Raw genomic sequence first — 24063 nt, 5'->3', positions numbered from 1 at the left:
CAAATTATTCACATAGAAAGATTTAAGGCTGTTGCTCTCTATTATTAGATTCACAGATCCAGCTTATAGAGGTGATCAGGCTTCCTATCTTTTCCTGTACTTTGAGAACTGAGAATCATGCCAGTGATACCAAGGACTAGGACAGCTTGGATACAAATAAGATGAACAGAGGAAATGGGAAGAAAAGACATGTGCAACTGCAAAGCCAGTATTTGGGAAGTTACACATGTGGAGTCCTCCAGCACCTGACTGCCTTCTTTAAAAATCCTAGAAAAGCAAGATTGCCTGCATGCTTACAACATTTTTAATCAGCCCTTCATGAAGTAAAACAGTGTTCTATATGCAGAAATAATGTGACTCACTTTTGCCAAGCTTTACAAGTGATACAAGAACAGGTGATAATCAGTTACCACACATCAGCACAGCTTCCTGGGATGTACCAGTGAGATGTCCCAGCCATCTAATGCTCCAAGTCACATCACAGCATGGCCCTGAAACGTTTATAAGGGTCAACTTGTGTCTGACTCTAAATGCTCATCCTGCTATTGAACAAATATAACAGGCCGTGCTCTCCAGCCATTGCATCCCCAGCAATCTGCATGAACAGTTGTTAATGCCAAGAACAAAATAGCACTGACAAGATAATCTGAGCTGCTGTTCTGTTTTTGCAGTAATTGTCTCCCACCATCTCTGTGTACCAGCTCATGCACCTTTTTAAACGTCCATGTGCCAGTGGTGGCCAGAGAGAAGGAAACAATTCCTCATATTTGAAAGAGAACCTGAAGAGCTCATTTGCCTCATCCAAAAAGCTCTGGAGCATCCCTATTCTTCAGTATCTCAGTTTATTTTACCACTTTTCCTTGTTACATATTCTGCACATGATCTTTTAATACTTTTTAATCAAATACTCTGATTGTACGGTGACTGGTGAACTTGTCAACATGATTTTGTTAAGAGCACCAAATGTCACTCCTCTTCCCTGTTCCTGACACTACTTAGCCTTCCGAAGAAATTAAGAACTGCTCTAACACAACCTGAGTGAAGAAGCTGACATCAATAAAATTTAGGAACTGATTTCTTAATCTGTATTTAGATCTTTGGTAAGTTAGATCAATGGATGCTACTACTTAGTACCTTGCTGCTTCATTGACTGAAGGTTTCAGGCAAGTTACATTTCTTTTGTGCTTCCCTGGTAGCAAGGGTCAGTAAAAGTTACTCACTTTCAAAATGCCTTTTGGTATTCATTTCTCTCTTCCTTGGGCAGAGAGTTCCTTATGCTCTTAATAGTTGTACTGATGACTTTCATATAGTGGGACTGATGACAGGCTAGGGGAAATCAGGGCTGATACAGAGAGTTTGGAAAGCCTGTAATTGAACATCTGGAAATACAGCCAGGAGGAATTTGTGAGAGGAAAACATCTGATCACCCCCAACCTTGTAATTTTCTTCATCTGTTCTCTAGCACCTGTGCTGAATCATGGAGCCTTGCAAGTTAGTACATTGTAGGGGCCACATTAAAGGAAAGATACCAGTAAACACAAGAGGTGAGAAAGGAAAGGATGGGAACCTTGATGGGGATGTAGGGGTGGCAGCATTGTGCAGTCCTGAAGACATGGGGATACATTCATTCTGGTGGAAAATGCAATGTGCAGAGAGGAGAAATGGCCTTCAGAGTCACTGTCTGACACTGTGAGTCCAGACAAGGCAAGCAAAGGAAATTCCAGGAACTGTTGGGGGCTCCTTGACTTGCTTTGTATTTGACAGCTGGGGCAGCAGGAATCCAACAAAAGCTCGTATGTAGCTGTCCCTCAGGACAGCCTCTAGCTGCATGGGCAGCTATTATAGCTTAATTCCTGATACTAATTGGAATGTTTCCAAAGTATTGACACAGAGGTATAAAATCACATACATTATCTCTATATTTCACTTGATATGTAGGAGCAGGGAGACAGAAAAATGGGCTCTGGAGATATATCTCCTTTTTTGAGAGAAGCAGGAAGCTGGCAGAGCAGATGATGGGCACAGCAGAAGGCACTCTGTCCTTGGCCACTCCTCTTTCTTCAGTGCATAGATATGTTTCTACAGCATGGTGCTTCCCCTGTCCCTTTTGCACCCTGCACTCTCTGATTTTCTACATTGCGTGGTCTGAGTGACAGATATACAAAAATGACTCCACTGGAGCTCTGGAGTCCTTGTATATTGTCTGTGAATTTGTCCTTTCTTTTTAACACAGAAAAAAGCTTAATGTTTTTGCCGTTCATGATTTCACTGCAAACACTATCATTTGATTATCATGTCTCACTTCCACAGTGACATGCAGGATACAGCAAATATTACAGGAGATGCCCTAAGAAAACTCCAGCCTTCCCAGAAGGCAATAGAAAATTCACCATTACCATTCCCTGGTGACAAGGGAGCATGCTGAGGAAGTTTGCATTTTCTATGCTTACTTTTGCTATTATTAATGTGGGATTTAAAGTGTTCAGTAACAGCTTTTGAGATGTACAAATTCTACCTGTTATGTAACAGCACCCTGAAGACCTATTTTACTCTAAATTTAAAAAAGCAAAAATCTATTTATCATATATCAAATGAATTCTATTCATTATTCCAATACAATTCTTATATTCTTAAATTCAGAAATCTTCTAACCGAGAACATAGCACAAGCATTTTAGACACTAACAAAACACTGATAATTAAAACAGAATTGTTTCACCTGTGAGTTTTTTGTGGTTTACTTTGTTCCCTAACAAATTGTGAGGGGAAAAAAATGTCCTACAACCTTTTTTTGCTTTCAAGTACTTTGTTAGAAAAAAATCTATTTCAAGTACCAGTAAAATCCATCACATTATGACAGGAAAGCAAAATTGTTTCATTTATAAGATATTCTAACAGCATGAAGCTAACCCCATGGTCTCTGAAACAGAAATTCTGCAGCTCTAGACTTACAAAGAATCAGCAGAGAAAAAGAAGTTTCTCAGATGGAACTGTTAGTCATGATATGAAGAATGTGTGTCCCCTACAGATGTTATAGCTATTTGTATGATAAATCCTGACCATCACTGTAGGAATTTTGCAGCCTTCTTTTAAGTTAATGCTAAAGCTCAAATTAATCTTCCCTTGACAATGTTTGCCTAATATTTCAGTGTTGAACAACATTTCCAGGGTTACATTTGCAGTGAGCCTACTGGATACTTTAAAAGCTGTATTTCTGACTTTGTACTTGCTTCAGAAAGTCTTCTTTTATTTCTTCAATGCTTCACAAATATTTCTAGGAAAGACAAGTATAATAAGCATTGATAAATGTTTATTAAGGGCAAATCTAGACTTGCAAGTTAATTGGAATTAACACTGGGGTTAATTTAGAGCAAGCAATAGTTGTAGAACAGCTCCCTGGGAAAAAGAATATATTCTATAATAAGATTACCTCATTCTTACATTCAACACTTGAACTGTTTTCAGTAACATAAGATAAATGAGAACAAAGCATGTTTGTTCCAGTTTGCAGGATCATTACTTTACTTAGGAATGACAGTCTAGGGAATTCAAAATGAAATGAGGGATATGAAAATACCTTAAGGTGTCTCCAAGAAACCTGAGGTTGCATAAATACAGACTCAAATGCCAGCAGCGCTTTTCAAACCAAAACTACATTCACGCTCTTCAAAGGCCTGTGTAACATGGTGCTACATGGGGCACTGCACTCCCCATACAAAAGAAAGGGGGTTTTTACAAGGATGCCATCAGCAACGCATCCTTCTGCTCCCTGCCTACACCGTCCTGTTCACTCAGAGGCAGCAGGAGGTCTGGGCTTATTGTCTGGTTTGGGAAAGTGATAGCAAATTCTTTGGTGGAGAAACAAAACCAGTGATATTTTATTTGGGTAGCAGATGCTGAGTTGTGGCCAGTATCTCCACTTCTCCTCTTCTCTTCTATGTTGGGAACAAAAGAGAAACTCTAAGTCCTTGCGCCATCTGATTGTTGTGAACAGCTTCTCAGTGGAAGAACGGAGTGCTCTCCCTGTAAAGGGAAGGCTGCTGTACTTCTCACAAAGATAAGGGGGGTTTCAGCCGTGGTGTTCTTGATTTTTACATTTACCCTTGGCTGTTACCTGAAACCTATGCCAAAAGACACAGCACTGATGAGACCGAGGCGTTAAACCTCAGTAATTCTTGGGTCCAAATACAGCATTTGGGGCAAAGATTAAAAAGGGACCAGGACCCCAGGGCAGAAAGGCCTGGTGATGTGTTCTGACAAGGCACTCACCACAGCTGCAATAGTGCCAAACTTTTACCTCTACCCTGGGCTCCCTAGGAAAAGCCATGCCCCTGCCTTCACTGCTAAGTGGAGCGGCAGGCAGAATAGTGCACCTAACAGGAGAAGTGTTTTAAAAGAGAGTCAGAAAACTAATTGTAGCTTAATCCACTAAGCAAATTGAAGCTCTGCAGAGTGCATTTTCCCCTCAACAGAAAAGCAGACATGTGACATTCTGCTCCACACCGTAGTTTTGGTGACTGCAGTAAAATAAAGGAGATAACGGCAGACAGTGTGTGAAGCAGTCACCCCTGCAACCCCTCTGTGTTTTGTCAGGATCCAATAATCAATCTTAGCATAGAGTTTATTCAAGAAATATTTAAAGCAAGTAACCTCAAACTCACAGACAAAAATCAAAATAGAAGCAAGATGATGCAAATATACATATTTGGCATTGATATAGGCATTGGCTATTTAAATGTTTCCTGCTGTAGATTTCACTCCCATATAGTTCCACAGATAAAATCTAAGGAGGAAAGAAAAAGCAACATAATGCCTCACATTGCAAACCCAAATCATGCTGTAACTGGAATAAAAGGAAATGTGCTGTTCCATAAACACCCTGATTAATATATATTGTAAAATTCATAAAATTATAAGCAATTATAATCACTGCATTAGGCAAATCATATAGAAGGTAACATTGGCCTAAACCCAAAATTGCCAAAATAATATCAGGTTTCCTGTTTAAAACAGACCTTTTCTTCTTAACAAAAAATGTATTTTGAATAACCTTTTCAGACAATGGACATTTCAGCTGGCTTCAGGACAACAGCCTATTCTTAATTTATTATTGTTTAACTTTAAGGGACAACCAGGAATAGCTAACTGAGTAAGTAACAGTCTAGTATTAGGGTACCTGATTTTTTCCTCCAACTGCTCCCCTGTTTGCTGTCCTGTGTTTTTTGTCTTGTTAGATACACATTAACCTGTTGTACTGACCTTCACTTCCCTCCCAATCCCTACAACACATTACAATTCTTTAAAAAGACAACTTGAGAGAGACTGCCTTTTGGTAATCCTCCTCAACTGAGCTCTACAGACTGGTCTGGCATGCATTGTGTACAAGCATCTGTCACGAAAATTTGATGACAAATCATCTGTTTCCTGACAGATAGGCTGCACTGACTCCAAATTCCCATGAAATGGTTTTGTCCACCAGGAAGAAAAACATTCTTCTCTATAGCAGTGATCATTCTCAGTCCTCCATTTGCTTTCGTGTGCATTATCATTTATTTGTATTATAATTATTCTGGATCAATTAAAGCCTGTTGCAAAATACATCTTCCTGATCATCTTTTGGGAAAATGTAAAGAGACCGGAACTAATGAAAGGAATGAAAGCAAGTGTTTCACAGTAACAATGCTGTTTTGAGAGGGTGAGAAATGAAGATCCTTTTTAAGACTGACCTACCCCAGTTTGTTTAAAACTAAACTGAACTTGAACTGATAAACTACTCTTTTGAGATTAACCTGAATAGTGTACATTCAGTAAAACACTGTAAATCTAAACATACCTGAATTGGAGTCAAACTTTGTTTCTGACCTGCAAAAGAAAATAAAAAGATTGTAAGTTACAAGAACTGCTTTATGCCATAAAAGCCATTTGTCAGGCTGATTGCCCCGGCAAATACCATCTTTAACAAGACTGTCTAACTCTGTACATTAACATTTACTGCATTCAAAGGCATTTGAACCAAATAATAGCTGTTACCTTTAATATTTTACTGTTTTCTACACTGTAGAGTTACAAAGAAGATATTTTAAAAGACAAATCACAAAATGAATGAAGCAAATAAAAGATAAATGTAAACCAGGATTAAATCATAGCATAGAGTTGTTTGTATGAAATAGGTTTCTTTCATTTTTGAAAAGTCATTAAGAGGATTTAATTTATTCATGAATGTTTCCAATCTATTTTTGAAGCAGATACTGTTTCATTAATGTCATATGTATTGTATCCAATGATCTGTACTTAATTGTACAACATCCTAGGAGGTTTTTGTTTGTGTCTTCAATTTACTCATTCTGCACATAGGACTAAGTGGTTTGATTTTCTTAAAAGTGGAAAGTGGGGGTAGGAGAGAGGGAGAGAGGAAGGGACCCAGACCTAAATTTTAACTTGTTTTAAAGTCTTTGCGAAAAGATAATGATGTGTGCATTATGCACCATTAGCTTTGGTCGTGCACTGCAGATTTTTCTCTCTCTAACAAGCAATGTTTTCTTCTAAGGGCTTAGCACTTAGCAAATGAACCCTATAACCTGTATATTTAATAAAAGGAAGAAAAAATTAGCCCTTGTGGGAACATCATGTTTCAGATATCGGTTAATAATACTTGTAAATGTAGAAGCCTTTGAAGATCTCAATTCAACTGTGGGAAAACTTAAGTTGGGTAATTACTCAAGATGCTGCTGATGTGCTGTCAAGCAGAATTAACCCTATGACTAGGCCTATCTACACAATCTGCTACAAGACAGCATTGTCTATATTGAGCTCCCAAACCAATTAACAGGCATGTTCCAATCAGATTTATATCGCCCACTAACAATCAGTTGTACACATGGTCATGGCTGTCACAGCAGGACACAAGGTCTGACCAGCAGGAGACCTGTTAAAGCATGTTACGTTGGCAGCAAAATGCATTTGCCCAGAAATTCTAAGGAGGAAGTGTAATGTTGGATCCTTTTACGCTGCATCAAGGAAGGGATGTATTTTGGGAAGTTACAGTCCTTTTTTCAGAAACAAATGACTGAACCTCAAAAACTAATTGCATATTTATTTTCTACTTTTATTTTATAAGCTTGTACATGCCGTTACATGTACACTACATTTTTATATAACCAGCAGTGTAATTCTATAACAAATATCTATGCTACAGCAAACAAATATAAAATCAATCATAATTGAAAAAATTAACAAGTTCACACTGTTAAAGTTACCAGAAAGGAAACAACTCTATTCTTCCATCCTGCTCATTCTGTACCTTCCTCCAATGCTCACAGTATTTTGTCTTAAATATAACTCTCAGGAGATGAAAAGATGAAAGGGGAAAGACATATCTTCATAATTAATATTTTTAAAGTACCGCCAAAAGCACTGAACAAAGAAAGCATGTTGATGACATGCCTTCAAAATATCAGCACCAGTAACTGCCCAGGTCACCAGCCCATGCTCAGTTTGGCAGTATAATTCAATTGGTATTTACACCCAGCAGGATGAAGTCCCCACCCTGTGAAAAGGGGTAACCTGGGGGAAATTCCACGGAGTTACAAGTAAAGCCACTTAATCAGTGTTTTATTTACAATATTTTCCTCAAGCTGCTCTGTATCTGCCCACACTATTCTCTCTTGCTCATCACTGTGTCAGCGACACCTCACTACCTACATAGTCAGACACAATGTACAAATCTTACCCTCAGCATCTGTTTATCTGCAGGATTAACTTCTCATTGCCTAAATTGTAGGTACTCGCTATTAGTTGGTCAAACAGAGCTCTCACTTCTCAGCCTGCATGGCTGGTTATGGACATATGCACTGCAACTTGTGGCATCAACAAACTGGCCCAGAGGCCAAGGTGGCAGAGTGCATGGGGAGGAGGGTCACAAGGGTCATTGGGCACTGTAATGAGTACCAAAGCTCCAAACAGTCATAAATTACTGGACAACAAATCAGAAAACTGATATGGGGGTGATAAATGAATAGAACTTTGTCTGGCAACAGCAGAATAGCTATGAAAGAAAACACAACATGGGAGGTAGTACTATGAGCCATGAAGAGCAGGAGGGTCACCTATGTTATTGGTCACCATTTCCCCTTGGGAAAAAGATGTAAAATTTAGGATACAGTATTACAGAAACTGTTAGAGATCTTAGTAAGGCACAGGAAAAAATGGGGGAAAATAATGAAGTATCTTTGGCATTGTAAATAAGCAGCAAGTGGCAGATGTGACAGAAGCACTGCAAGAACAAGAAGTCACCTTGACTACTTGAAGGAATGACAAAGCTTACAGCATTTTAATGGAAGCAGCACCTTTCCCATGTTCCAGTATTTATATCTGCTTCTCAACAACACATCAGACAAAAGTACCAGAAACTAATTGCACATAGGTGTTAAAAATGCACAACTAAAATACGGCCTTTAAATAGGATAAAATTAATTACTGAAAGTACATTCCAAAGGGATGTTCTGCTACACACATAAATATTCACTCTGACTCCTTTAGACTTTTAAAACTACATTAACTAGAAGAAAAAAAACTCCTCAGAACATTGCATGTTATCATACTACATACTCTGATATCCAACCTAAGCATCCTACCAGACAAAATGCACCTTACAGTGCCAGGCCCTGACTGTACAAATTGTCTTTTATCATTTATCACAACAAGAGGGGAACACCCCAACACTCCTCACCCACCCCAAACAATGAACAGATAATAGCTTTCTGCATGTTTTCTCTACTTGTGTCTCATAAGAATATTCTGAAAGTCATGTAATCATTCATAAATATCTTTGGAAAGGAGTTTATATACATAAAGGGAACAAGAGGGTATTTATAAAGTGCTTTTCATTTCCAATTTTGATATGGCTCAAATACACACAACACATGGCAATACAAATGTCAAGCAGGCTCAGCTACCAACACACCATACGCAAGGAAATAGTGAGCTGCTGGAAAGGTCTAGCTAAGCACAAGGTGCTGCAATACTTTTAAAGATCCCAGGAGTAACTAAGTCAAACACGAACAACAGAATATATGATGCCCATTTTATCTGTACTGCAAAGTGGTGCAGGGTTTCAACCTGTTTCTTCTAATAGACATCATATACCAGATCTTCAGACTGACAAGTACTGAGAAAGAGAGAGAAATGGAGTAATGATAACCATCATGTGTTCCTATAATCTGAATTTTAAACTACTACCTTCCTAAGTATGACTGGACTGTAGTTGTTCTGTGCCACATATTACAGTGTGAACAGACACACTACAGCTGATGTTAACGCAGATCTGCCATTTGCCAGGGAAGCAGGCCTTTGTCAACGAGAGAGGAAAGAGGACTTACTGCAGAAACTGTGCTGTTGTGTTACAACTGCCTTTCCTTTTACCTTTCATGATGTAGTATTTAACAGGCTTATATGGGTTTTGTTGAGGGAACATGGGAAACAGCCTTTGGAAGCCCCACAGCTATCACAGAAAGTACTCTGCAGTTTGCTTCAAGGATGCTAAACACAACATTGGTAGGGGCAGACATTCAAAATACTACTTCTCTCTGAAAACGACTTTAATAAAGATCTGTTACAGTCATAAAGATAATTGAATAATTGATGCATCTTTGATACATCCTCATTTTCAAAGAACTTTATTCCATATTGACATGGGCAGTTTGCTGAAGATGGTTTAGCAGGCTCCTGATGCAATCCAAGCCAAACCATGTCTTGGTCCAGGTGACTGAGCAGAATAAAATCATTCCTCTCTCTTTCATGTTTGCCCCCCAGTAGTACAGAAAATACCAAGTTGGAGTATAAGTGTTCCTGGCTACAGCATTGCTAGCACGCTAAAGAAGGCCAGGACAGTAATGCTCAGTTGTGAACCTGTCCCTGGACACTGTGCTGGCCCTGTGTTGGCCCATATCCTGCTGCTGAGAACTAGCCTCTCCTAGACAGGACCTAGGCAAACTGCAGGGAGGATCAGCCCAGGGACCATTCCCCTAAAGCAGGATGAATCAGGCCACTCTGTTTCAGAGTGGAGGAATTTAGGCTAAAAACACAAGCCATGTCTTGTCACTTGCCTTTAGGGCCAGAAAAGAGGTTTCTGTCCATTTTATTTATAAGTATGGATATAATCTTTCTGAAAATGTAAACCATTACCTGGATAGCAGTCACTAATCATACTCATGAGCTGAGGTTCCAAATAGCTTCTGGAAGCTTCTGAAAGTCAAGCTTCCAGAAAGAAAAACACAGCAGTATTCCAATGTAAAAATTAATACCTGATGTAACTACCTAGGAATTTATGAGACGTGCACCATCAGGGAATTTGAGAAGTCCCCAAGCTTTAAGAATCAAGCAGAAAGAGCAAAGATGGGCTTGCTTCTGCACTGTGGACAGGGGACAGATCCTGTGGTGTCTCAGGCAGCAAAACTACTCACAGATATTTCCCAGAGCTGGACATCCCTAATGCCTCTCTCTCTTCAACCCTCATGTGGATTCTCTGTTATAATACAATAATATATACTATTTATAATAATATTACCTGCTGTAATCTAATAGTATAGTTGAACTCTTGTTCAGGTCTCCCCTCAAGCAGGGCTTGAATACGTTCTCTCTTCTGATTTTTTTACTGCTTTAAGAACTTAAAATCTTTGGGGTTTAATAACTATGTCCCTGCGAAATTTGGCTGAAATTGGCAAGTAGATTACATTATATAATTTTATTATTAGGAAAGGATTGACATAGAATCGGCATGATGCCGTATTCCTTAGTAAGCCTAATTAAAGAAAAAATTTCACTACTGATGGATGCTGTGACAATTTCTGTTCTGCATACTGATGAAAAGCCAAATTCAAAAGGAGCATTTTAACATCAGAGAATTATTCAGGTTGGACAATACCTTTAAGATCATCGAGTCCAACCATTAACCCAGTGCTGCCAAGCCCACCACTCAACCATATTTATAAGTGCCACATCTCCATGTCTTTTAAATACCTCCAGAAATGAAGAGTAGTTTCTGGGTGAGTTCAGTCCAGAGGTTTTTTTTAATGTGAGAGCTATAAACAGATAAATATAGAAATCTACACCGTCTGCAGTTATAATCTATAACAATCCCCCACCACCTGATTTTTACTTGAGGTACATACATACACATAGTAAAGCATAAAGTAGGTTAAAACCAGCTGAAAATTACTTCTTCCAAGCAGAGTGACTGATGAACAGTTAATACAAAGCAGTGTAAATTTCAAACAAGGGAAATGATGTATCAGACTTAAAAGTTTACAAAGAATCCATTGCACTTTTACACTGAGAATAGCAATAAAAATTATACTAGAATCAGTACCTATACAAGGATACTAGAATCAGAATCTATACAAGGATCATCTCCTGTACTCAGAACTGGTGTTTTAGCCCAGTTTTAGCCCTTCACAAGAATGACATTGAGGTGCTGGAGCATGTCCAGAGAAGGGTAAGGATACTGGTGAATGATTTGGAGCACAAGAAGGAAGCTCAAGGAACACCCTATCACTCTCTATAACTACCTGAAAGAAGAGTGTAGCCAGGTGGGTGTTGAGCTCTTCTTCCAAGTAACAAGTGACAGAATGAGAGGAAATGGCTTCAAGTTGTACCAGAGAAGGTTTAGATTGTACATTAGTAAAATTTCTTCATGGAAACCATTGTCAAGCACTGGAACAGACTGCGCAGGAATGTGGTTGGGTCACCATGCCTGATGGTATTTAAAAGACATCTAGATGTGGCACTTAGAAACATGGTTTAGTGGTGGGCTTGGGGATCATTGGGCAGATCAATTGGACCCAATGATCTTAAAAGTCTTTTCCAACATAAACAATTAGTTGATTCCTACACTGGTGAGAACCAACTTACTTCAAACAAATGTTATTAAGTAGAAGTTGATGGGTTTGACAGTCTTTTAAGAAAACTAAGAGTCAGTCAAGACAGATGAAGTTGCTCAAGTAGTTTTATTAGATCGTATTAGAGAAACCACATCAGTGACGTCATATGGGCTCTCCTAGCCAGATAAGCAGTGCTGATTTTTCATTTGGCTTGCTCAAAGGATATAAATACCAGTAAGAAGGCTTAAAGACCATTAATTAAGCACTCAACATTGGGGCAAGGAAATTTCTCATCGAGATCTAGCCTGGTGACTGAAATCCTGCCTTGTCTTGTGAAAGCAAGAGTGGTACAATGTTAATGGTATAACTGTATTGCCCAGCCTCTCTTTCATTTTCTCTTGGTTGGATGTCTGAGAGATATTGAGAAAACCTGAGACAGTTCAACAAAAATCAAATGAAAACATAACAGGGATAATGCTGTTGCTATGTCTGCTAGTACATATCCAGAAGAGCCAACACGATTACCAAGAATTCCTTCCAGGAAGCAATAAAGGCAGCAGTGGGTGATTTATGAAGACTTGGTAATTTAGTCTTTGGCCCTAAAAATTGGAAACCGACAAAACAATAATATTTCTTTTTTTAAAAGGAAATCATTCTCCCATGCTTCCCAGTTCCCATCTATACCACATCTTTGTCACAGTCCTGCATATGGTAAGGGACATGACCATGGTTCATTAAATATGGAATAGATTCTCTCCTATGGCAGTAGCACAAGTCATGGATTTCACTCAGGTCCATTTTAACCTCCTCTTTCCATGGCTATGGACTGAATGGTATTTTTGCATAATGTATAAGGAAATGCCTTGAAAAATTAAAGTAGGCACAACTTTGCAAATACAGCTGGCCCTTAGAAAACACTGAGGATTCAGGTGGCATAGGGGGCTCTCTGACACAGAAAAACACAGCCTTGCCTTGGAGGATGTCCAGCCATGATAAACACGGCTGATAAAAAATTAACACATGCAGGTATGGTTGATAAGTATGAGGGCTTTTTCTTTGACTTTTAGTTTTCTATTAGATCCATGCTTTGCATTGAGACATACTCCAGCCACACTATGTGAGGTCCAGTGAAGAGAAAGCTGTGAAAAAACACCCTAAAGAAAGGTAGGGGCAGCAAGGCTCTTTCTTTTAGCATAAGTTTACAGTTAGATTGAAGTAAGTGTAACACAAAACTGCACAAGGACTGGCTCGCAGAAAATGAGGTCCTTGAGATTAATTTATTGTCTCTCTCATTTATTGCTTTCTTCAGGCAGCTGTGCTAGAATGTAGGAGACTGTCTGGCGTGGAAGTTCAGAGATGGAATAGTAAGATTCAATAGCATGATTATGGATTTTATGTGTGAGACACCTTAGATTGCGGAAAAAGTTAAAGCATGTCCTCCATAAAGCTTGGGAGGTTTCTCATAACACTTGTACAAGTAGGTAGATGAAGAGATGTAAAATTCCTAATTGTTTCTTTTATCTTTCCTGGGATAGAGACAAAGTTCTGTTTTAAAGACTTACCAAAAACCAGGTCTTTCATCTGGAGTGTAAAATTCATGTGTTCCCTGACCTCATGTGTCACATGGTAATGAAACAACGTAAATCAAAAATGTTAAAAGTTGAAGTTTGTTAATATTACTGCTGAAGCTCCAGTCTCTTTCCTAGTTAAACTGACAGGTCCAAATATATATATTTACAGATTACAATGACATAAAGACAAAAAAATTAATGGACATCCAATGAGAAACAAAAGTAAATGCAAGTTTCAGATAACTATCTGGAAATTAAAAAACAAAAAAAATCCCATGCCACCACAAAAACTACACACATTTTAAATGGGGCAATGGATTTTCTTTGTACTGTACTCCCACCTTACTCCTAAGAAAATACTTCAGTGATTTACACTCTGTAGGGAAAATGTAGTAAATAGCATGCATCTTGCATTCTCTTATCTGTGTTTCCTCCTCACTCTTTTTTTATCTGTCTGGGTTGAATCAGTGACCAAGACTCAGAAATCTATCTTCCCTGGTTAAGGAAGACATTATATACTGATATTTTGAGGTCAGTAAACAAAAGAAGTTGGACTCCTATTGGCTTCTACATTTTTTCCCACTGTTGCCAGCCACTTCAGAAAAACTAGTTGAATTTGATGTATGCCAGAGGTGGTAAGAGCTCACAAGGCAACACAAAGACTTTGAGGAGACTGAGTTAAGACTAGTCCAGTCTCAGGACACAATCCAGGTGTTTTGTTCAGGTACCCACTGGCCTGGGAATTACTAAAATTAAAACAACTTCCCTCTTTCCCTTTCTTCTCCCATAAAATCCACAGGGGTCTCAAAGAGAATCTGAAAACAGAGACATTTCCATATAGCTCATTTCCCATAGAGAAATCCAACTCATTAACTCAAGACTATGCCAAAGCATACTGTGCACTTGAGAGAATCACAGATAAGTCTCATGTTGCATTTTTTTCCCATCTTAAAACTATTGTTAATGCAACTGGAAACTAGTTCACATTCATGTATGCATACTGCTGCTGTTCAAAATTCACCCCATAAAATACCCTACTCTTTCTCCATCAGATGACAGAAAGAAAAGCAGTCTTGAAGGTAGAAGGTGAAATCGTGATTCCATTGTATTCACTTGCTAAATATGAATTGACTTCAACAGAGCCAGGATTTCCCCCCGAAAGATTTAGCAGTGGAATATCTAAGTTGCAGGTAGAAAAACAGGTTATGGAGACTTTGGATCCCCACTTTGCACCCTCAAGCCAAGGACCATAGTAACACATGACATGAGACTATTGTCTTGGCTGTGTCTATAACCATAAGATTTTCAACCCAAAAGATTCACATTATTACTCAGTTTCCGCAGGTAATCCTTCCAACAGAGGACTCAAACATTACAGAGATTAGATGTTTCGTTCTTTTTACAGACAGTCTCTTGAGGACAACTATCACTACCACATCTGGTGATTTTAGAGTGACATCAATTGTATTTTGCTTTAACCTATTATTGGCACAATGTTCTATACTATTAGTGCTATTCTAACCATCCTGTTTCATGTTCTTGTAAAGGTAGCTCTTCAAGTGAGAAGGACAGACTCAGTGTGAACTGAGGGCGGGAAAAAAGCAAGGAAAAAAAAATTTGTCATCAGAATGAACACAAGCAGCCAGAAATAAGAAAAAACACATAGACAACTGAATCTGTGCAGAACAATGCAGTGATCATGGGAATTCAATTAGCACTGCTTCTAGCATCAAATTTAGGGCTATAATCCCCACAGTATTTCTAAAGAGTGTTTTTAAACCAGCTCTGCATATGTGCTAATTGGGATGGATGGAAATTCAGTAAGTAATGCAATTTTCCTGATTTGTTTTCATAACTGCTTGAATTCTAAAAAAAAAAAAGCATCTACTTTTTTCTCCATCATCAGCTAAAATGCTGTATGTAAAATTCAGCATTGCCACCTGGTATCTTTCAAAGCTACCTGTAAGTAATGCTAGCAGACAAACCTCAGTATCTGTTGACACGGTGAAAGACTGTTACAATTATTTGGCATCGCTGCATATAGAAAAAGGAATTAAAAACTACTAACTTTTTTCCTGCCATATTTCCTCTTTTACTGGAATGTTATCTTCCTATGTTATTTATTTATCCTAATCTTTTATCTTTACTATAAAACTAATTTCACTAGAGCATTATTATTTACATTGCTTCTCTTGTATCCCTTAAAAGGTTGAATGACTTCACCATTCTGTGATTCTATTAAAAGACCTCACACAATTATGTATGAAATATATACAAGATTACACATAACCTAAGAGACAGAAATCTCAAAACTATATTTAGCATACTCACTTGAATAAAGGAGTTCCACAAACAACACATTTGTATATTCCTTGAGCTTTATGGTGTGTGTACTCCCCCTCAAAGGCACTGGAAAAACAACACTACATTTTAAAATTAAATAAAGACATTTGGGTTTTTTGTAATTATCAAAGTAGCTAAGTCTTTAGAAAAACATTATAGAAGAACCTCACAATTTCAAAGTTGGCAGTTGTTTTTTATTAAAGGTAGCAAATAAAGCAGGCACAGGAAAAGGAGAATGTCCTCGTTTGTGTGCCTCGGATTTACGCATCATGCAAAAGGAAGCAAATTGTCCCACAGTTCAAAGGCCGAAACAACAATGAAAACAACGAGGTAAAACTGAAGTCTTCCCCTATTTGGCCAGTGAAATGTCAGGATTTTGTAAACACGGACTGTTTGGCATGTAGCTCAACCTGCTGCACCTCGCTGTGTCCATGTCTGGCCGTGTGCAGGGCTCAGCGGCCACAGTGCAGCGAGGTGTGAGGCCTCCGAGCGCTGCAGAGCCCTGGCGCTGGGTCACGCCAACACTAGCTGCCCGGGCGGCAGAGACATTGTAGCTGAAAATGAAATAATTGGTCCACGATTTCAAGCTGTGCGTGCCTTATATTTTCAGTTGAAAAGCAATATTCCAGCTTTAAGGGAATATTTTTCTAAGTTAACAATCTAAAAGGCTAGGAGGTCATTCACCTAATACGAATCAGCTGCGCTAGCCCAACAAAAAGCCTATGTGCTCAGCAGCTTGTTTTTATTATCCTTTCACCCTTTTTATGAGGTCCAATTTTTTTTTTATAAACAGGATTTTTAAGAATGACCTAATCTCCGATTGTTTGTGTGCATTAAATCACATTGTTGGTCCTGTACACAAGAGTGGAGGGCCGGGGGGAAGGCAAGACAGGCCTCCCAGCAGAGGCCATGGTCCCCCTGCCCCGCTGGGGCTGCGGCAGGACAGAGAAGGCTGTGGCGGAGAGGGGGACCATCCCCACCAGCCTCTCTGGCACATTCAGCCACCAAATTCAACGCTCTCAGGAAGAGGTTTGCCTATTAACTAGGACCCCACGTGCGGCGGGGAGCCCTTTCAGCTCGTGAATGAAAACAAGCAGTTACATCATTAGTACGTTTGGAGGAGAGGTAAAGCCAGGGCCTTACGCCAAGCTCAGTGGTATAAATTAGACAACAAAAAATGGCTGGGCCTTGGCAAGTTACCTTTGGCTGGAATCAGCTGAGAGAGAGACTTTATTCACTAAAAACAATCTTGGAAGCCAGTCACTTTTTTTTCCTCCAGGACTTGAGGCTGGCTTCCAGCGACTAAAGCCATGTGAGGGCAGTTATTGAAAATTTTTGACATTCCAACCACAAATGAGCCAATAAATACCTTCTCCACATGTGCTTCAAAAAGAAATTGGAGTGGGGTGGAAAAGAACTAAATTATGCTACCTTCTTTCTGCAGCCAAAACGTCTATACTTACAATGGCCACCTTCAAAACTCCAGCCTCCTGGAATAGGGCCATTTCCCTCATGGTTCTGCTTACTGCGATGTCTTCCAAAAAAAGTGTACCTAAACCACTATTACTTCCACACGTTTTGTAGTAAACTAAAAACAGACTCAAAACATGAGCCTGGTGACTTTATAAGACATGCAGTGTTCATTAAAAGTCACACAAGACCCTTGGCCCTGGCCCCCCTGTTGCAGATGCTTGTCTTTGCAGTAGTGTTAATTTGTAGGGGTTAGTAAACAAGTGCAGAAATCCTGGGAGGAAAAAAAACAACTAACAAAACCTGGTAGGGAAGGTGAGGAAACAGCAGTAAGAGGAGGGGTGGAAAAGAAAGATGCCTGTGTTTTGAGATCTGAGTTTCCTTCATCCTGCCTTACCTTTCAGTCCCCTTCTCCTGAGTGACATGGTACTGCAAGGGTGTCAGCCGCTTCCTCAGCTCCTCCTGGGAAAAGACCACCTTACAGTCCTTTTTATCCCTACATGACCCTGCAAAAGGAGAGGATATGGGAGAAGGAGCCTTTTTAGCTTAAATCCTGAATAATTGCTTTGGCAGACAGCCACAGCATAGCTTCTGCATTCACTTGTCAATGACCAGACCAGTCCCTAATGCACAAAGAATGGCTCAGCTGAACTGCAGCTGATTATTTCTTCAAATCCAAGTTTAAAAAAGAATTTTTATAGAGAGCCAGGTGATTCCACTGGAGCAGTGACAATGTGCTACAGCCAAAGCCCTTTGGTGTGTTATACACTAAACTGTTCCGCACACGATCATTCACAAGAAAGTACCACTTTTCTGACCATTAAAAAAAAAATCTGCAAAAATCCCAACTACATCTGAAACATTCTTTACAAGACATCTATATTGGAGACTTACGGTAATGGGCATATGATGTTGAGCCACGACATCTAGCAATTTCAGTACCCTTTAAAGCAGTTGAAAAACAATTCTAACATTCAGAATTACAGTAAGGTTGATTTAAGCTCTAGTTGCATCCTCATTCTTTATAACAGTAGCCATTTTCATTTTTCACTGTTGAAGCACTAGAATAGGAGTCCTAAGGAGTAATTTCTTTATGCACAGAGCTGTACAAGGTTCAACAATAAACTTGTTGTAAAATTTAGGGTTACTATTGAAATTACCCTCCTTTTAAAATCTAATCTTAACGCTTTGATTAGTTTGCACAGAAAACCTAAGGAGTACATAAGGATTACTGTAGAAAATACACATTTGTACAGGGCAAAAATTTGCATCAGGAAAGAAACAAACAACAATAAGGTTGCTTTTGGGAATGAAAACTCCCAAAGTAGTAACATAAATTGCAAAATATTCAGGTAACTTTGATAATCATTGGCAAAAACTAGCTGACAAAATACAGCAGGGAAAAAGCACTCTAATTATGACAGTAATTAAAATATGGTACTGTTAGAAATAAACAGTCCCAACAAAAATATTTTTTGTTAGTAATATATATACACTCATAAAAAGACCAATTGTGTTCCCAAAGTAGAGGCAACAGAGCTACCCATCTGTATGTCATTTAGTACAGGAGAGGCAATGGCAGGTTTAAATTACATGGTATTGGATTGCAATTTCCTAACATTGGATGCTTTTCTGCTTTTTTACCTTGAGTCATTACTAAGGAGTGTTCATAAAAAGTAGCTTAAAGCACAGATGCTTGCAAATCATTTAAGAAAAGATGTTTCTTTATTCCTCCCCCTCTTCTTTTCTCAATTTTTTTATGTGTGGGGGTGGGTGAATAGGGGAGAGAGAAAAAGAATAATGCTGTTGGTCACTACTGACTACCCCTAGGAAGTATTTTCAGGAAGAAAAGTAAAAATGAAAACATCTGATTGAAGTAAATAGTGCAAACATAAAAAGCTTTACTAGTGAAAGAAAAGTATTGAAAAGCGACTTTATTTCATAGATTAGAAATTACTTTTGATCTAAACATTCTTAAAAACAGATTGTTTTCCACTCTGACCCATCTCATTAGCTGTGCTGCAGAGCCTTCATTTTAATGGCAAGCTTTGAAAGAGCGCTGCTGTATGCCTTTGTTAGCTTCAATCTTATTTGGGAGAGGGATAAAGATTTCATTCCAGGTCTCTTTGTTTGTCTTTCAAGAACCACTAAAGCAGTATTCACACAAATTTTGCAGGAATGTGCCCTGTGCCATAGCTTACAAATTATTTGGTTTTGGTGCACTTAAAGGTCACCTTCCAAATTAGCAAAATTTTCCTACATCCTGGCTTTTCAACCTTAAATGTAAATATTGTTTCCTAACTGTAAGTGAGGTTTGTTCTTTATAACATTTGGTTGCTTATTTAAAGATGTCAAACTTTGGAGGTTTTTATTCTCCAAATGTGCAGGACTCTAGGACTAATAAGTCTTTCAAAGTATAGCAAACTGGGAAAGGAAGCATGTGCATTATATAAATAGCTATTGTTATCTTGCATTACGCAGCTCAGAAAGAAACTGTTTGAGAGACAGTCTTTTATCTATAATTTAAAAAGTAGTCTAGAGTTTTAAAAAGTAATCTAGAGAGCAACAAAAAATCTTTAAAACCAACATCTCTTCACTTTGTAAAGTATCTACCCATAATTTTAAAAAAATCTATTTGCTCCTTAACTGCTGCAAAAAAAAAGCAAACGAAGCATAACTTCACTTTGAAAACAGAGAAAATACTGAGTGTCTCAAAAAATTGTCAGTATTCCCCCTTTACACTAATTAAATAATTTTTCACCTCTCTTACAAATTTAATGTTCTCCAATCTATGGGTTCACAACATGCATAAGAAAAATTTTAGATGCCCCATGATCCAAAACATAGATCAGAAGTAGGAACCATGTTTAAAAAGAATCTTTTGCCCCCACCCCCCTCCCCGGTTTTAATAATTAACTTATGTTTTATAATACAAACAGTTATGTCTACAGGGGAATTTTGCCAAACTGCACTGAAGTAAAATGCAACTGACCCCAATAAAGGATTCTTCAAGCTTGTAATCTGAGAATTGATCAACAAAAAGTTGCACTACAAATCATAAAGGAAATCTCTTGGTCCAGCCCTCAGCATTCAAGAATGTCCCTATTCAATTAATTGCACTTATTATTTAACTGCTAGCAACAGATAGCTCAGTAAATGGATCATGCTATTTCCCTATTGTCAAAGAGCCAAGGAGGTAAAGCAAGACTTATCCCTGACTACAGAGGATGTAAAGGTATGTTATCTGAAACAGGGATAGCCTACAAGCTTCTATAAAATGCAATGAATCCTAGGAACTACTGGATGAGATTCTAGGAATACATTCCTTTGGTTAGGAAAAAAAAAGACCTGCAAGAGGGACAAAAGTGCACAACTTTCAGTAAAAGAGTGGCTGCTTCTGGTTTTACAGCTGTTCCTTTATGACATGAGATGACTGTCACTTTCAAGCCAACTGTTTGTATCTTGGGAGGGGACAATATAAAGCTACACAAAGATATGCCCAATACGAGCAAAAATGCCACTAGTAATGGAGCTGTTATCAAACTCATTAAACCAGAGAATAAACAGGCACCTTCCTCAGTCTGGTTCTCCATAGATGGGATGAGGTTTGGGTTGTGAAAAGGGTTCCATACAGCCAACAAAATGCTTCAGCAACTCAGCCATAAAGGCAGGTTCACAGTTCACTGGCAAATAATACTGTTTGAGGCAAATGAGAAAAAAGGTCATCAGTTCTACAAACAGCATGACATCAGTGTGGTTATAAAGGGGAGACTAAATTAAATACAGTATGAGAATAAGAGAGTCTGGATTCATAGGATCTATATCAGTACTCTTGATCTTTGGAGATGGTGTTCTCAGCAATGACTTTTAGAAAAGCTGGACAGCTAAGTTCTGAACTCCAGTTAGATGCAGGTGTTAGAAGAGATGAACACTGGCCTGCAAAGGCAGACAAAATTCCCCTTACATTCCACTGCAGGATCGAAGGCCATTTTAAATCTCTCTAATCAGCACCCCATGGTGCCTTTGTTGGGGTTGGTGCTCCTAAGAAGAGCAGTGTGCAGGCAGCTGTCACCAACAGGCACTTGCCTTCAGCCCTCTGCCCACAGTTACAGCAGTGCTAAAGGTACTTACAATCCCTGCAGCAGGATGGAACACTTTGTGAGGAAAAGGCCAGGCTCACAAATCTTTATGCATAAACATTTAGGAAATTTAAAAAAAAAAATAAAAAAAAAAAAAGCTTAGGAGGGTGAAACAAACATCAACAGAAACCCTTTTTGGAGCCTTCATGGTATTCTTGTGTTTAGGAATGGGGTATTTTTATGAAAAGCAAGGCAATGCATGCTGCCATTTACTATTCACCTGCAGACTATGGGCATTTCAGAGTTCAGCTCTGAAGTCTGCTGTACAAATTGAGTGAACAGAAAGTATTTTCTGAGTGTTGACCTGACAATGAAGACATTAAGCATTTCACCTCACATATAAGTTCCAACTGACCTTTTCAAATCTGTGGTTTGTAACATTCCTTCCCTATAAGCAATCACACGAAAACTAGCAACAAGATACGTTCAGACAGAAGGACACAAGTTAGCAGACCATTACTCCTCACCACTCAGCCCCTCACCTGTTCCAACACGCCAGAGGGTGGTGATTAGTGTCTGACATGCCCTGAAATATGGTGGCATTTTGCCTGATGGCTTTCCTATATCAAAAAGTCTTTTGAACCATTCTAACAATTTTCGTTTATGTTTTGTTGCTTCCTATCACTGAAATTAACTCAATATTTCAACTGCATGGAAGACACAACTTACATTTTTCCCTCTTCTGTGTGTGCTTATATTCCACTAGTATTAATAGACATTACAGTCATGCACTGAGCACATACCACTTACACTTCCTGAACTAAATACAGCAAGATCAAATGTTCCAGCAGAGCACAGACATATAATAAATTGGGCTTCTAGTTTTCAGTACTACTTCTTTTAATATACCCAAGCAGTTTTTTAGGGGCCTTCCAGCATGTTTTATTTTTCATATACCACCCCAGCCCCAATCCTGCAATGTGACCTGTGTAGGCAGACCCTTGGAAATATGCACAGCTATTTAAGGGTCTATGAATGTACATCAGATTACAGGATCTGGCTCTATGTATACATCTCTCTGCTTCCCAAAGTCTCTCCCCTCATCAGTGGGTCAGACATTGGTAAATCAATGGTGAATTACCTCAAACTGATATTAAGAGGAATTCCACAGAGTTAAAAAATATTTGCATACATTTCCTTAAATAAATATCCTTATGTATGCTATTGCTAATACTTTGTATTATTAAAAGAGGAATCTCTCATTTCTTGTAACTTCAAATTTCATTTACACAGTTTATGCCTCTTGTTGACAGTTTTGCTTCACTGTCTGATTAAGGAAACGCAAATTCACAACTGTGATTTCTGTTTAATTTGTTCTCTGTAGCCTCTAATCTTCAGCCTTAGGAGGTTGCACTTCAGCTGCAGTGTTCTCTCACTGCAAACATGCCAGGAACTGCTCATCTAGTTTAAGAAAGAACAACTCTTGAAAATGGTTACACTGCAAACAGTTCTACTGGCCTGTATTTGGAAAACAGTTTTATAAAACCTGTATCTGACATGATAGTTCTTTTTATAATCCCCTCACGAGCCATTTCAAATTACCTTAGCCTGCTGGTGACTAGGATAGATGTTGCGAAAGAAACTCTGAAATGTTGGGAGGTCAGGTTTAAGAAAAATTCAAACTTCATCATTAAAAAAAACCCTGTAAATGTTTTACACATTGAAAAACAGATCTGTGGCTCCTTTGCTTTCTTGCTGTATGTAGCTAACTCCCACCCACTGTTGAAATACCATTTGCAGTTTCATGCAAGCATTAGAAGTAATGGAGCGAAGACCATTTCCAGTATATTGTGCGTTGAAAATCCAAAAGCCGGGTACCAGGACAGCAGTTCGAATTTTGGGTCAAACGCCAGGATCTATCTTAAAAGAACACCACCCAAAAAATAACTGTCTTTTAAAAAAATTATTTACTTAACATCCAGGAAGGTCAGATGGCCATAAGGGGAGGGCAAGCCCCTTCTCTGCAAATCTGCAAACTTCCCATACAATCAAGTAACAGAGCTGTCACATTTTTTTTTCCACCTGGTCGTCAGCACAGCTCTTGTTCAATACAAACGCATATTTTTTTGAATCACCATCTCTCCCATGTAAGACAGCAAATTTCTCAAGCACCAAAAAAACCCAAAACAAAACAAAACCCCCCTGCCAAATAAAAAAACCAAACAAAACAAAAACACCCCCATCTCAAAACAAACAAACAAACAAACAAAAAATCCCCAAACTGCCAACTGATGAATCTCCTCTATGCACTTGGTTTTTTTCCACAGATAGTGGTACTGGGACCCCAACAGTCCCACACAGGCAGCATCTGTTGCTTCCACAGGTCTGCAAACATGCTTGCAGCAAGTTACATGGCTAAGGCAGCCATGCAAGCCAAAGGGACATTCCCTAGAAAAGAAATCTGAAGCTGCCTCCCCTTCCTGTGAATGTAAAAAACATTTAACAAAAGACTAAAGTGTTTTGTGTAGTGGGAAAGGGGGAAAGAAAACCAGCTCCTTTTGTCCTCTCCAGGCATGTCTACTTTACTTCCTTATCTGACATTAATGAAACAAATGTCACTACCAGACACAATCTTGGTCTCACAACCTTTCCAAATTACAACTGAGGAGTCCACCACCACCTTGCACTAGCTGGTGGAGATGAAGGCAGATTCCTTTGGGGCTTT

At 38.8% G+C, this 24063-nt stretch overlaps 1 protein-coding gene across 9 annotated transcripts in view; it reads right to left on the bottom strand.

The window, feature by feature from the left end:
- Positions 1-24063, bottom strand: part of MSRB3 (methionine sulfoxide reductase B3) — an 83299-nt gene that overhangs the window by 31643 nt on the left and 27593 nt on the right. For all 9 annotated transcript variants that reach the window (XM_085044488.1, XM_085044432.1, XM_085044497.1 and 6 more), the window contains 3 exons: positions 17657-17765; positions 15778-15855; positions 5833-5861 (listed from right to left, as the gene is read on the bottom strand). In XM_085044488.1, the coding sequence (XP_084900614.1) occupies positions 5833-5861; positions 15778-15855; positions 17657-17765 (216 nt within the window). The remainder of the gene's footprint in view (positions 1-5832; positions 5862-15777; positions 15856-17656; positions 17766-24063) is intronic.

This window comes from Lichenostomus cassidix, chromosome 1Aa (genome assembly GCF_008360975.1).
Source record: "Lichenostomus cassidix isolate B80296 chromosome 1Aa, HeHo_3.0, whole genome shotgun sequence".
Lineage (NCBI taxonomy): Eukaryota > Metazoa > Chordata > Aves > Passeriformes > Meliphagidae > Lichenostomus > Lichenostomus cassidix.
The sequence above is the reverse complement of the archived record's forward strand: the minus strand, read 5'-3'. Positions and strand labels throughout refer to the sequence as shown.